A 14,963-nucleotide genomic window follows, 5' to 3' on the forward strand; every position below is an offset into this window, starting at 1 on the left:
ACCTGCATGCTCTTCAATTATACATCAAAGTGCACACAAACATACACACACACACACATTACATGTACACGTGTAAACAATGCGTGTGTGTGAGAGACGTGTGTATGTCTGTAACGTGTGTGTGAGGTGAATGCGTATTTGTCTATACGCGCGTGCACACGAGTCGACGATGCGCGTCCGTCTGTTCGCAGGTGTGCCACTCACGTAGCAGGCGCGTGTGGTACTTGCTCGTGTAGAAGTAGACGTCGTCGTATCCTTCCTGGTAGTCGTCGTCGGCGCGGTACCTCCTCCTGCGCCTCCTTTGGAGCAGGCGCAGGAGAGCCAGGAAGCGCTCCATCCTCACCGGGCTAACGCACACGCGCGCGCACGGCTAACACGCAGCTAGCGTCGCTCACGGGAAGCGTCACGCCACACAAAAGAAAGTCAGCTCAGGTTTCTTTTTGACGCACACGCACGCACACACCTCTGGACGGCACACGCACTCTCTTTGTAGCCTCGCCTCCTCTGCAGCCTCCTCCTGTCCTGCTTCAGCCAATCACAGCGCTCGCAACACACACACACACACACACATTGTGAGCGTGTGTGTGTATTGTGCACTTGAAGAGTCAGCACTCAGCAGACATGACTTTTCTTCTTTCCTTCCTTCCACATCCTCCACTCATTTATCCCTCCATCCTTTGCACCATTCATTCCTCTTTTTATGACACACACACACACACACGCACACACACACACACACACACACACGCACACGCACACACACACACACACTTGACAGAGGGGGAGGGGAGGGCTCCATTCAGTCAAGGAATGACGGATTTCTACAAAGGGCAGGAGAAAGGGAAGTGCATACCAGGGTTGAATAAGAACTGCGATTCCCATGATGCAACTGGGCCGCATTGAGTTCAAACTCCAATGGAGTCGTGTCATCTCATTTCTTGTCAAGCACAAACTGTTGTAGTAGATTCAGTTCGATTCGATTTAATAGAGTAGAGACCGTCGACGTAGAATCCAGTCTAGTGCTTTTGTAGAATCGAGTCTATTCGGAAACTAGTCTTGTCTTGTGGAATCCAGCCTTCACAGTAGAATCCAGTCTATACCACAATCCAACCGAGTAGAAACTGGTCTAGGAAAACCTAGTACAAACTAGGGATGTCAAAATTAAGAGTGTTAATTTTGAGTTCATTTAAAGTTCCTTTAACGCCACAAATTTTTTGAACGTGCGATTATTGACCGCCCCTTACTTGGAATTCCACAAACGCCAGCGGACGGCGTCCACGTCAAAATTGAGCAGTAATAATAATACATATATTTGTGGAGACTGAGGTCAAGTTGTATTTTAAATTGTTTTAAATGTGCAGAATTTCTCAAGTTACTTCATGTTAAAGATTAGATAGCTCTTAATATTAAAAAAAAAAAAAAATGCACTGAGCTGTCACCAGTGTCTTACAAATGCAGTTTATGTGGCGCAAAAAATGACCAACACAAATCAATATCACACTAGCTTTTTACAGTACAATACATATTTTTAATTTCAACTAAATTTTTATGAAATTACTGTATCAATGACTAAAAGATGCAGCCATATTTCTATTAGTTTAACATTTTTTCACAAGAGTATGAAAACTTAAAATATTTTATTGTACATTTTATTGTACATTTTATTGTACATTTAGAACAGATATAAAATTGATGATTAATCGTGAGCTAATTATCATGATTACAAATGTTCTCGCCTCGCACCCCTAGTAAAAACCCAAACTATTGTTAAGTAAAAGGTTGTCTGATGGAATGTATTCTGGTGGAGGGATGTTGCCACTTATACTGCAGCCTGTTTTAGACAGCAGACTCGTTGGGCTGAATTGATTGCGCCCTCTTGTGGTCGCTTCCAACCAGTGAAAATAATGCGTTGTGTGTGTGAAATGACACACACACAAAACAATAACTTATGCATCATCTTCATTTGTTATTTCCCCTAAAAGGAGAGACGGCCATTGTGCCTTCAAAGCGTCGGAGGGACCGACTGACATTTGGTCGAGAAAGCCATCGAGAGCTGCTAAAAATGACAAACCAACCCAATTTGCATAGCACTCATTTGCATATCACTTGCCGGGCCTGCGTGCCGCTCAGCTGCCATTGGCTGCCTGGCGCAGTGCACGCGAGTGCGTGTTTAATCACATTCTCCACACACGCCGGCTTATCCTGCTGCTCCCCCGCCTGGACGCTCTCGGGCCATGCAGCGTATATATATATATATCAATATCATCAATATTGTCCTCTCTTAATGTCGTCAATATGATCTGTGACCAATCAGGTCGCAGACCGCTGTCGGGTGAAATGTTAGCGGCGACGGCCCACGATGCATTGGGGCACACATGATGAAGCCTGAGGCGCTTTGCTAAATGGACGTCTGAGTAGTTGACCTTCATTCCTAATGGACGCACGCACACACACATAAAAAAAAAAAAAAAGTGGAATCTACAAAGTAGTACAGTAGAATCCAGTCTCATATAAATGATGCGAAACGGAATGTAGTCAAGTAGAATCGAGTCCATCGGTGGCCAAATGTTTTAATTTCAGGGCCGCAAACAGAAAAAAATGGAAGAATGCAAGGGCTGCTTTGAAATTCTTTGACTTTAATTGATTAAACGCACTGAAATCAACCAGTCAAGTAATTATTGTTCATATTCTCGTTATTTTTAAAATAAGCTACATAACAGCTTGCAGTTAAAGGTGAAAAGGCAAATAGTGATTTTCAAGATTTTGGGGTGTCCTTGGCCCTGTATCCCGCGATACTAGCGCCGCCCCTGCACTCAACAGTAAATAAACCCCGTATCCACATTCACAACCAATTTTTTTTTAAACAGTTAGTTACTTGAGGGTCTTTAATCATTCATCAGAAATCTGTCCTGGACACAGCAGAGGGTGAAAGAAACCATTTTTGCTTCTAAAATTTAATTCTTTTTTTGAAGAGAAATTGTGTTATTATTTCAGTCGTAAGTCATTTATTTGTATCTTAAATTGAACTTTACAATATATAAACCAATTTATTAGTAGCAGTGGCACTTCTTTTCTTTTTTTTGACACCCTTCCTTCTTACTGTACTTTTTTTTTTTTTTTTTTAAATAGCCTTGCTGGACGTGTCAAATGTCATTTTTAGAATATGCAGCGGGCCGCTGAAAAATGGCTGGTGGGCCGCAGCTCGGGCACCACCGATCTTGTCCATTCAGATGTAGCTAGTCATATGCATTTGAGTCAAATATAATAGTCTTGTATAATCAATTCTCGTACTAGTACAAGTCGAGAGTAGCGTAGTAGAATATTGCTTAGTAGAAACGATCAGAATCTAAAAATTTAAAATGCCGAATCGCGCTTATGCGGGGGGGTTCAGTCGAATGTCATTAAAGTACACATCAGTCGAATACGTTGTAGAATCGAGTCGACAGTAGTATTGGTCGGATGCCGGAGTAACTGACCTTGATTTCTAATGGACACGCCACGCCACGCACGCACGCACGCACGCACGCACTAAGGGGAAGCTAGTGCAGCGACTTCTCAATGAAAGCAGATATGCCAAACAGGTGCACCATCTCACACACACTGATGCACCGTGTGTGTGTGTGTGTGTGTGTGTGTGTGTGTGTGTGCGCGTGTGTTTGCGCATGCTGGGTGAATTCAAGCAGAAAATGACATGATGTTTGTTTGACGCCAACAGCTCGGCGCTCCACCTGGATGCTGCCCAGGGCTGAATGTGTGTGTGTGTGTGTGTGTGTGTGCGCGCGCGCGCCAATGCCACAAATTAAGGACAAAAAGTTGCACTCCAAAGAACAAAAAAAAGTGTTTTCATACACACACGGAGTCGTTGCTCACGCACGTACACTCGCACACACGTCAGCGTTTTATTGTTAGCGGTGACGACGACGTGTGTATCGTGCGAGTCTTGTCAAATGTGTTTCAAGTGCATCACACGCGCGCAGGTTTGCTTGACTAATCCAGAGGACAAGGATGAGCAGAGTTTGTGACATCAGCACCTCTTAAAGGACACTGTGTGTGTGTGTGTGTGCGCGCGCGCAGGCCCAAAGTGTTGTATGATGTCATATTAGCAGTTGTCTGTTGCACACCCCAAAAAAATGGTGTGAATGTAACATTTCAAATATCAATGTCACTTCAATATTGTACCTTTTGCTTGTCGTGTATGTTACCTATTTACAGTAATATCTGTACTTCTGTATGTAAGTCAATGTAATGTATATAATTAAGAGTATGGTCACTATGTATGTACGTGGAAGTAAAGTGAGGTCAGTAGCCTACTTAAGCATGCGCAGTGATGTCATTTTGAACTGTCGCGTTAATATTTTAGTGCGCACACGAGAGGATTTGTCTCTTCATTTCTAGTAATTCCCTCTATTGTCTATTTTTATCCATTTTTTAAAGGCGTGTTATTTTTAAACAGATGAAAGAAAGATGAACCAATCATCGGTGATGTGCACGGAACTGTGAACATGAAAACAGACTTGGTGAAAGGTGAGAATATAAATATTAAAACAATAAAGGTCCATGACACAACTTAACAGTATTAGATACATTTATGAGGACATTTACCATTCAATAATGATTAACGACTTAATCCTTAGTGACTGTGATGACCTATACACGTCACTTTTGACTTATAAACATTTGTATTTATGATGGTTCGCTGGTGTTACACTGAGTAATGTCGACGTGTGAGCTCACAAATACAGCACAGATTTCAGTCAAGCGGGGGGGGGGGGGGGGGCTGGGGGGCTAACCGGCGCCTTCAGGCCGCTTTTAGTGCTCCTACCCCGGCCACGCAGGAGGGCAACCTTCCGGCAGGTCAGCAGGTGGGTGGGCCTGCTAGCTAAGCTAAACTGCTAGCTTCACCTGCTGACTCGACGTAACACAACGTGAAGCACACGTCACAGCACATGACGTCACGACAACGGACGTCACGTCACGCCAAGATCCGAAGTCAAGATCAGCCGGTGCGCCACACGCACACGCACACACGCACACACACACACTCAGCGTCAACTTTCACGCGTGCGGCGCCAAAAGCCGGCAAACACACGCGAACGCGCACCAGAAGACGCGCACGCGCATGCACGCAAGGAGTGAGCGAGAGGGGAGACGTTGGCGGTTCGGCGGCGCCGCTCGCTCGCTCGCTCTTACCTCCTTCCTGGTCCGCTTGCAGGCAGGCCGGGATGTTCTTCTTCCATCCGGGCATGATGCACCTCAGGGCGGATAGGGAGTCCAGGGCGGCCCGCTAGCAGACACACAGCACCAGAAGCGGCAACAACATGTTAGCTAGTTAGCTTTAGCTTCATGGAAGAGATCCACCTCCGCGTGCACTTCCTCTTCTCCCTCGCCCCTTCTTCGGCACGCGAGACCCCCACCCTCTCTCTCTCTCTCTCTCGCTCTCTTTCTCTCTCTCTCTCGCTCTCTCTCTCGCTCTCTCTCTCGCTCTCTGTGTAACTCCACACCCCCACCCCCTCCTAAATGGAGTCTCGCGCTCAGGGTCGTCTTGGGGGGTTGAGGGGTGGGGTGGTGGTGTGCTTGACGTGAGGAAATCACGAAAAAGGCCGGGAGGGGTGAAAAAGAATAAGACAATATTGTTGCGCATGCGCGGTGCAGCGTGGTCACCTGATTGACATCTTACAACTTGACCACAGCTGTATTATTATTATAATAATTCATAAATATGCATTTATTAGTCCTGTATCTCTATTTGTCATATTTATGATAATTATTAACCTCTAGGTCGCGTGCGTGTGTGTTTGTACTATTGCTCATTTCTAAGTGATTTTGTAATACTCTGTTCTGTTTTATTACACCACTAACATTACTTTTTTTTCTCTGTGCACGTTCGCTGTCTGTTACACTTAAATTACTGAACTTGATTAGATCATTTGTGTGATTTTTGCTAGATTTTTTTGCTTTTGTGTGTGTGGCGCGCGCGCACGCGTGCGTGTATGCTTTGACTGCCACACACCAGGCAAACATCTTTGCCTTGACTCGCTTCTGGGGAATTTCCGTTGGCGTCAAAGTGGACCCCCAAAAAAAGTTTCGGCCCAGTTTCTTTTTGTGATCGAAACAACGACCTTTGACCTTTTGCTACAAGCGTTGACGGTCACCTTTCCAACGAGAAAATCCATAAATGTAAAAAATCTATAATTTGTCAATGTTGTGTAAAGATGAACTGCCATTTTCTATTATTAGACTATAAATAATCAATGACGGTGAATAATGACGGAGGTCTGGAATGATGAATAATGATGGAAGGATTGCTGGGTGGAGGAGAAGAGTCGTTGAAGTGGAAGATTGTCTGCAGGCTACAAGACAAAGTGTGACCTCAATACGGCCTCATTCATTCATACACAGTACATGTACAAATGCAACATAATTTACAGTAATGGATGAATCGGTGTAATTTGCCCTTGCTTCTTTATAGATAAAAAACAACAACACTTTTATGCACAAATATACGCTGTTTGATTTGTTGTATCCAAATGTCTCCAGAAACGTCACTGGAACGTCAGTTACTCACTGTCTATATCGTGTGGAGTACCGAGGTACTACACGACTGGCAATACTACAAATTTTACAATGATACATTATTACTTTTATACACGTATTTTATTTAGATATTTTAAACGCATGCAATGATTTTTTATTAGTGCGTAATTTCCTCAAGACTCTCTAAGAAGCCCTTCCTTTCACCGTACAGTACGGCACTTCGCGTCACAACATCCTCAAGCTAATGGTCATGAATATCGGACCTTCGGCACTGCTTCATAAGAATACAAATATAATTAAATTTAATGTGAAAAAAAAAACCGTGTTAATTGTTGTTACTACTTCGAAATACCCACAGAGGGCGCAAATGGATTCATGCCTCCATATTACCCATAGAAGAAGCTAAATCTTCGCCAAGTTCTCGCGAGACGGCAGAACACGCGGAAGTCGCTCAGGAACCGTGTTTACGTTTCGTCTCCCAAGAGCTTAGTTGGTTAAAACCGAATTTTTCGAAATGGGGAAAGCCGATTTTCTCTCACCCAAGGCGATAAGCAACCGGATAAAATCCAAAGGTCTCCAGAAACTGAGGTGGTATTGTCAAATGTGTCAAAAACAATGTCGAGATGAGGTGAGTTACCCCCCACTCGTTGCGTAAAATGGTTATTTTCAAATTTCCTTCATTTTATATGTCTCTCTCGTCCGTGTGCCACCAGAATGGCTTCAAGTGTCACTGCATGTCCGAGTCCCACCAGAGGCAGCTGCTGCTCGCCTCGGAGTGTCCACGCAGGTTTTTGGACTTCTTCTCCAAGTACGTTTCTTCTCCGGGAACATTCTTGCAGAACGTCTTTCTGTTATAGCTCGAGATCAATGTATTTTCTCAGGGAATCATATAAATGGGCCAGTAGGCATTTTTTTTGATAGATTAAAATGTGATATTTACAGACGTAACAGCTCAGCGAACATCATTTCTGAATGTTTTTTTTTTTTAATTTTTTTTTAAATGTAATCAAATGAATCAATTTGTTGTTTTCCTGTGCAGTGAGTTCAAAAGTGGATTTGTGGAGCTGCTGCGGCGACGTTTTGGTGAGTTTGGACATGTCTTTGTACATTTTCCCCAATATGAACACGTAATATTTGTAACCGATCTGTATAAGGTGAAAAAGATGGATAAAAAAAATAAAAAAAACTTAGATGTATAATTTTGCATTGTGTGAAAGTAAAATTGATTATTTAATATTTTTTGTTACTGCACTATATGGAATTTTTTTTTCCAATTTTAACAAAAAAAATGTAAGGCAGGATATGAAATACTTTGTTTGCATTGTTTTTTGTACTGCACCACTGATATAAAAAAATGTTTTACTTGTGTAATGATAAATTATTAAATGTAACGATAATGCTGTGGTACTTCTAGTTAAATTAAAAAAGTTGATACAATATGCACACACTTTTTTTTCCTAATGAATTAACCAAGGTATTGGCGCAGGTCTTGGTTTTGGCTGATGCTCAAACTCAAGTGACTCGCACCGCAAAGAACTGCGATCGGAATATTTCTCATGATCTTTTATTTGTTTAACCAAAACATGATGCAAACTGTCGGCGTTCTCTTTTGTGTGCGCGCGCAGGGACGAAGCGCGTTCACAACAACATCGTATACAACGAGTACATCAGTGACCGCGAACATATCCACATGAACGCCACGCGCTGGGAGACGCTCACCGACTTCACCAAGTGGCTCGGCCGACAAGGTTGGCGTGCCGGTAATTGAAATCTCAGATTGGAACGCCGCCCACAATTGACTGCGTTTCGTCAGGTCTTTGCAAAGTGGACGAGACGCCCAAGGGCTGGTACGTCCAGTACATCGATCGAGACCCCGAGACCATCCGCCGGCAGGAGGAGCTGGCGAGGAGGAAGAAGCACGAGCTGGACGACGAGGAGCGCAGCGCCAAGTTCATCGAGGAGCAAGTCCGCAGAGGCCGCGGCGACAAGGATGAGGAAGTGCGTTCCGAACAACATCAGCTACAATGATGGCGGAGGCTCGGGGGAGCCTCACGACTCCTCTGACTTTTTTTTTTTTTTTTCGTTCTCCAGGAAGATCCGGTTTACACTGAGCTGAAGCGAGAGAATGAAGAGGAAAAAGGTCAATATCACACATTTGATGAATATGTGTTAACACGTGTCCCCATTGCACTTGACTGTATTTCCTTCTCTTACAGTTGCTTTCAACTTGGGTGCCGGCGCATCAATGGCTGGTCCTTCCACATCAAGGTACCTTGGGGCTAACTTGTACCTGCAGGCTCCCATGTTTTTATTTGTTTATATATTTATTTATTTTAAGGGGTGTCAAAATTAGTGAGTTCATTTAAAGTTCCTTTAACTCTTTTCTTTTAACTCTAACTAACTTTTTTTAACGTGCGATTAATGATGACCCTGCCTGTATTGGGGGAATTCCAGTCACAGCGCGGCAGCCACCTCCACGTCAAAATTTAGCAGTAATACATTTAATAATGCATATATTTGTGGAGACTGGGGTCAAGTTGTATTTTACAATTTAAAAATGTGCAGAATTTATTTGTAATATGAAAGTTATTTCATGTTAAAGATTAGAACGTCTTAAAAATGCAGTTATGCCATCTAGTGGCAAAAAAATGACCAACACGAATCAATATCACACTTGTTTTTTTTTTACCGTACAGTACACCTTTTTAATTTTAACTCAATTTTATGAATTATTATGAAATTACTGTATCAACGACTAAAAAGTGCAGCCATGTTTCTATTAGTTTAAAAAATAAATCCCAAGAAATACAATACAAGAGTATTGAAACTTAGAAAAAATATTTTATTGTACATTTAGAACAGATATAAAATTTGTGATTAATTGTGAGTTAACTATTGAAGTCATGCGATTAATTACGATTAACTCATTTGCTCCCAAAAACGTATAAAAACGTTCTATTTTAAATATTGCCATGGTCCCATGATTTTTTTTATTTTTATGCTAGAGCATACAGAAGTCCTCGATGCAACCTCTGACCTGAAGAGGTCACTTAAAGCAATGGTAGTTATTACAAAAAACGGCCAGCAGGTGACAGCAGAGCAACGGAGATCAACCAGGGCCATGTTGCAAAAAAGCTATTTTCCCCACTATTTTCAACAGTTTTGTGAGTAATGATGGAACTTAGCTATATTCTAATGCTAATTGCTGCAAAACGGAAACAGATACAAATATTTAAAAAACAACCCTGATGAAAGAAGAAACTAATATTTTCTTTTGGCAGGCTCCATGTTTTTAAAGCAATAGAACACTATATTCTGTGGGTAAAACAGTCAGGAGCGAAGGGGGTTGCTTCAGTTAAAAATGTCTGGGAGTGAATGAGTTAAAAATTGTAATTATTATTATTTTTTTAAGACAATGCACATGAATTGACACAGCAAAAAGGCATCCATGTAGGCTCTCGTCTTTCTTTCGTTCTCTCCATCCGCAACTGCTCGCTTGAGACGTGACTGTTTGTTGCTCCTGAAGTTCTACGCCGTCCTCCTTGTAGCTCCCTGCTGGCCTCCAGCGCTCTTGCCAAGGCGTCGTCGGCAAAGAGGAAAGAGCCGTCCTCGGCCCCCGACTCGCGGGACAAGAAGCGGAAGTCCGCCCTGGAGCAGATCATCGAGGTAGCGTCCCGCGCCATTTTTTTTGGTTGCCTGTGGTTACGCGCCCTCGCTGACGTCAGCGCCTTTTACCGCTCAGATGGAGGAGAGGAAGAAGCAGCAGCAGCAGCCGGTCAAGACGGACCATTGGCTGCAGCCCAACATTGTGGTCAAGGTGGTCACCAAGAGGCTGGGCGAGAAGTACCATAAGAAAAAGGCCGTCGTCATGGTAACCGCAAACGCGACACGTCGGCGAGCAAACGCCTTCATGCGCATCATCGTGACCAATGTCTGCCCTGCAAGGAGGTGCGAGAGAAATTCACGGCGGTGGTGAAGATGATCGACTCCGGGGACAAACTCAAGCTGGATCAGAACCACGTGGAGACGGTGATACCTGCGCCGGGTACGTGCCGACATTTTGTACTTGCAAATACACGGCGCGTACAAAACCTGACCGACGCCCCCCGCAGGAAAACGCGTGATGATCGTGAACGGAAGCTACCGAGACGCGGAGGCCGTGCTGGAGGGCATCGACGAGAAGAAATTCTGCGCTTCGCTCACGCTCGATTCGGTAAGTGTATTTTTTTACGTCCGGGTTGTTTTTGACGTCTGCCAGTGAGTCGCCTCGCGATGGCGGCTGCTGGCACAAGCCGAAAGGGACATTTGGAGATGTCCAAACTTTGTCCCTACAAGAAAATCAAAAGGTCGAGAATCAGCCCTTTTGTAGGGAAGCATGTGAAAACCAATTTACTGTATTGAAGGTCGACCTATCGGTGGCCTCTTAGCATAATTGCCTAAATCGGTTGTCAAATATTTTACACCTAAAAAAAAAATTACTGAGTGCTCCAAAGTGCCGCCGCAAAGACTAACAATAAAATGCAGTAGTGTAGAATTACATTGCAATTCACTCAAAGGAAATTGTACTCAAAATTAAAATACAACTGAACTTATAATATTCCGGGTGCGGCAACGCAATGAATCGACACAACATTGAAGGACATGTGACTCTTTATTCCAAGAAGAAATTCTTGTTTTTTATTTTTCCTTTTTGCTGTCCACCAATCAACACGCAGCACTGCGTGTGCGCATGTTTGTGAAATGTACTTTTCGTTGCTATGGTAACCTAGGAACTAAAATCACGTTTTTGTCATCAGGGTCCACAGAAAGGAAAGCAAGTGGACGTCGCCTACGAGAACTTCTCCAAACTGGCTTGAGCACACTTTTTTTTTTCTCTCTCTCTTTCTTCTTCTCTAAAGGACTCTACTATGTCAGAGTTCTTTTCTCAAAAACACCAACAAACGTTTCTTCAACTCGGAACCAGCGTGTTTTTTTTTTTTAATCGCAAACAAGTCAAACGGACAAAATTGTACTGATGACATTTTCCCTTTCAATAAATTCAGTGTGATAGATGATTTCAAGCTATAAAATTAAGGAGCTCACAAATGGGACATCTGTGAGAAAGAAAGTCCTTTTTTTCCCGCCCTTCTTTTTATTCCTATTTTTTTCTCGAGGACTCTTCTATTCCATTGAGAGGAAACTGCGGAGGTCAGGAACGATGTAGGCGCTGTAGTGGCCGTCGATGAATCCTTTGCCGCTGTTGTGCACGAACCAGCAGTAGACGTCCGAGCCGCGTCGCTTGTCTCGTCTGTAGTCCTTCTGCCAGCCCCTGGTGAGCGCAGCCAGCAGATGGCGCCATTTAAAAAAACACAAAACTTACAAGGGGGGGTGAAGCGCTTACCTGGTGACTTGCAGCTTGTTGCCCTTCACCTCCATGGTGGCCTCCTTCTTTTGGGGGTCGGTGCTGTCGCGGATGTCATAAATGTTCACTTCGGGCTCTCGGGAGAACTGACCTAAGAGGCCAGACACACAAACACACAACTTTTTTTTTTGCCGTTTTGTATAAATAATATTTCTGTGCATTTGTTCCGTATTGACCTCAGCAACTCTACAATAAATGCTGTGCTTTGCAAATAATGAGTCGTCGAGCACAGAGCTCAAGTTACTTTTGAGTATTAAATACATTTTCACCGTTGAAATAACATACATTTGTTCCTGCCCCCCCCAAATACAAACACATTTGTTATCACACCGTTTAGTTTAGTTCACATAATTTTCTCAAGCGCCATTTTGGCAGTAAAATAAAGTCTTTGTTTTTTCTTTTTCACAAAAATATCCCATTTGAATCGATTCCGCACCATCATCGCCATAAATCACAAATAACAAGAATATTATTCAAAACTTGGAAAAAGTGTCCTTTTTAAAGAGATATTTGACTAATTTCGACATTTTCAGCTGTAAGAAGATATTTTGTCTATAATTAACGTGATAACTTGATAATTAGTTTTTTATGTACAGTTAATACGTTTAAAAACGAATTTTGCCACGTGCTCAGAAACGGGTGACAACCAATCATGGCTCAGTTTGATGACCAAACCCAGAAAACAGTTGAGCCGTGACATTTGGTTGTTATTTCCTCAGCACAGGTGATGTCATCTTCAGTCGACGGCAAGTGGAAAAATGTGTTGTATTAATTGTACATAAAAAAATAATGACGTTATCAAATTAATTGTAGACAAAATATAAACTTTTATCCCTTTGAACACAAATATTAAATGTTCAACAATTTAACATGCAATAAATTGATCCAATTATTTGCTTTGAGATCAACTTATTCACTGCCATTGACGGCTATAGACGTCAAAAATTTATTTGAACTATTTCTATTAGTTTAACATGTTTTCCCACTTTTGTTAACAAAAGTATGAAAACCTAGATTTTTTTAGAACAGATATAAAATTTGTGATTAGTCGTGAGTTAACTTGTGAAATCATGCGATTAATTACGTTTAAAAATTGTAATCGCCCGACACCCCTAATTTTTAATCTTTTCTTTAAAAATTTAACAAAATAAATAAATGTTTGTTTTTAAAAAAAAAGAAGAAAATATTATTAAAAATAAGGGGCATCAGGCGATTAAAATTTGTAATCGTAATTAATAGCATGACTTCACTAGTTAACTCACAATTAATCACACATTTTATATCTGTTCTAAATGTACAAAAAAAAACGAGGTTGTCATACTCTTGTTAACAAAAATGGAAAAAAATGTTTAACTCATAAAAATGGTTCAAATGAATTTTTGACGTCTATAGCTGTCAATGGCAGTGAATGAGTTAATATGTGATAACTAAAATGTCACTGAAAATCACGCCAAAAATCAACTAACTCCATGATTTTCTTCCACAGGGCTCCTTTCTTGTCATACATGAAACAATGTGAAATAAATCAAATAAGTTGCCTGTAGTTTTCCCTTCTATGCGATTTATTTGTGTCGGTCTCAACAGCCTGCAATCATTTTTTACGTCATCGGCACGTCTTCATTTGAAGCTTGTTTGAAATTCATATTTGGCTCGCAGCACAAAAGAAAAATGTTGACCAAACGACAGCTCATAACTGGGAAAACTCATAAAGGGGGGGCACTCTTAAGTCAAGGTACCGCTTTATCGCCAATTACATTTACGCAGTGAACGCGCCACTTAATCCATTAAAAAAAAGATGACCAGCAGCAGCTAAAAGAAGTTCCTCTACATTTATTTATTTATTTATTTATTTATTTATTTATTTATTTATTTATTTTTTAATATTTTTTTTTTAAAAATTAAAAAAAATAAAATAAAAAAAATAAAATAAAAAGAAGTTCCTCTACATTGACGACATGCGAATACCTATGAGGCCATGGACCGACGGCGAGTACTGGTTTTCATTGGGGAGGTAGACACCCAGGAAGTCCACATTGACCGGGTGTTTCTTCCACACCCGGTGGAGAAGAACCATCACCTGGATGCCCTGGTTGACGGTGATGGACACCTGCGAGTCTTTCACGATGGCGATCCTCGTCCTGAGTGGGGAAAAACAAAAAAAGCGATGACATCATCGGACGTTACGCGGCGGGCATCGCCCGCTTACCCGTTTTGCACGATGTCCGCCGTGGCGCCCCAAGTGAAGGTGTGGTTGTTCTTGCCGTCGGCGAGGGCGATGTCGTCGGTGCTGACGGTGACGCTGATGCCGCCGGCCTGGTCGTGGACTGAGATGACCCCGAAAAAGGTGCTCTGGTTTTCTTCCTGCACCTTTTTGTTGCCGATGAGCTGTCCGTTCACCACCACACCTTGCGTAGCGGGACGCCAAAAAAAAGTCACACTTTTTTGGAAAAAGCCAGAGGTGACTTGATAGGAGCTGGCGTCGTTCGTACCTGTGCCTCTGTCGCTCACCAGGTTGAGGATGTGGCCGGGGTTGGAGTTGATGTTGAAGCAGACGTCCATGTTTGTTTGGGGCAGGTGCACGATGAAGTGAGGGTCGTTATCCACTGGGCGAGAGAAGATGTGTGCGAGAAAAAAAATCAGTGCGCGGTGCAAAGCGCAGATACGGGCAGGGCAACATTTACCTAAGTTGACCTGCTTTGGCAACGTCCATTCCTCGGGGCCTTTCTCCACATGGCTGGGCGGGGCCGGCGTCGTCATCTGGACCCAAGGAGGGGGCTGGTAGACGACCTTCACCGGAGGCAAAGTCCTCATCCCTCCTCCCATTGTGCTTCCTGCGCACAGACGTTATTGGATGAAGCCGATCGAAAAAAGACTCCCGGCGGCGGCGGTGGCGGTGGCGGCGTTTTGATCCGGCACCCGAGCAGCAGCCTTGCTTGGGGTCCTTCGGGGAGTCGGCCAGCAGCCTCTCCTTGCTGTCCTCGCTCTCCACCAGCAGAGCGGTGAGGGGCGTGACAAACTGATGCTCCAT

At 43.0% G+C, this 14,963-nt stretch overlaps 3 protein-coding genes across 7 annotated transcripts in view; 1 reads left to right on the forward strand and 2 right to left on the reverse strand.

The window, feature by feature from the left end:
- grip1 (glutamate receptor interacting protein 1) overlaps positions 1-5,487 on the reverse strand; it is a 22,444-nt gene extending 16,957 nt beyond the window's left edge. The window contains exon 1 of one of the 3 annotated variants that reach the window (XM_086058666.1): positions 5,191-5,487. In XM_086058666.1, the coding sequence (XP_085914792.1) occupies positions 5,191-5,245 (55 nt within the window). In that variant the 5' untranslated portion in view covers positions 5,246-5,487. Of the gene's footprint in view, positions 1-204; positions 465-5,190 lie in introns of those variants that run through there. The other 2 variants (XM_086058667.1, XM_086058664.1) reach the window with 2 other exon arrangements.
- On the forward strand, positions 4,859-11,624 carry kin (Kin17 DNA and RNA binding protein). 2 transcript variants are annotated; one of them, XM_086058671.1, is made up of 13 exons: positions 4,859-5,003; positions 5,213-7,162; positions 7,248-7,342; positions 7,574-7,617; positions 8,160-8,282; positions 8,348-8,532; positions 8,626-8,674; positions 8,751-8,802; positions 10,083-10,200; positions 10,277-10,405; positions 10,480-10,579; positions 10,647-10,747; positions 11,331-11,624. In XM_086058671.1, the coding sequence occupies exons 2-13, from the start codon at positions 7,049-7,051 to the stop codon at positions 11,388-11,390; spliced, it is 1,170 nt and encodes a 389-aa protein (XP_085914797.1). In that variant the 5' UTR covers positions 4,859-5,003; positions 5,213-7,048; the 3' UTR covers positions 11,391-11,624. The 2 variants fall into 2 exon arrangements, with proteins under 2 accessions (XP_085914797.1, XP_085914798.1); XM_086058672.1 differs by lacking the exon at positions 4,859-5,003 and having other exon boundaries at positions 5,056-7,162.
- The window catches only part of itih2 (inter-alpha-trypsin inhibitor heavy chain 2), a 9,437-nt gene continuing 5,640 nt past the window's right edge, over positions 11,167-14,963 (reverse strand). For both annotated transcript variants that reach the window (XM_086058669.1, XM_086058668.1), the window contains 7 exons: positions 14,852-14,963; positions 14,617-14,766; positions 14,425-14,538; positions 14,142-14,340; positions 13,901-14,073; positions 11,915-12,026; positions 11,167-11,842 (listed from right to left, as the gene is read on the reverse strand). The exon at positions 14,852-14,963 is cut by the window's right edge and continues 61 nt beyond it. In XM_086058669.1, coding sequence (XP_085914795.1) covers positions 11,695-11,842; positions 11,915-12,026; positions 13,901-14,073; positions 14,142-14,340; positions 14,425-14,538; positions 14,617-14,766; positions 14,852-14,963 — 1,008 coding nt within the window. In that variant the 3' untranslated portion in view covers positions 11,167-11,694. The remainder of the gene's footprint in view (positions 11,843-11,914; positions 12,027-13,900; positions 14,074-14,141; positions 14,341-14,424; positions 14,539-14,616; positions 14,767-14,851) is intronic.

Source organism: Leptonotus elevatus, chromosome 17, assembly GCF_054856555.1.
Source record: "Leptonotus elevatus isolate MCC_2025b chromosome 17, RoL_Lele_1.0, whole genome shotgun sequence".
In the NCBI taxonomy this organism is placed as follows: Eukaryota; Metazoa; Chordata; class Actinopteri; order Syngnathiformes; family Syngnathidae; genus Leptonotus; species Leptonotus elevatus.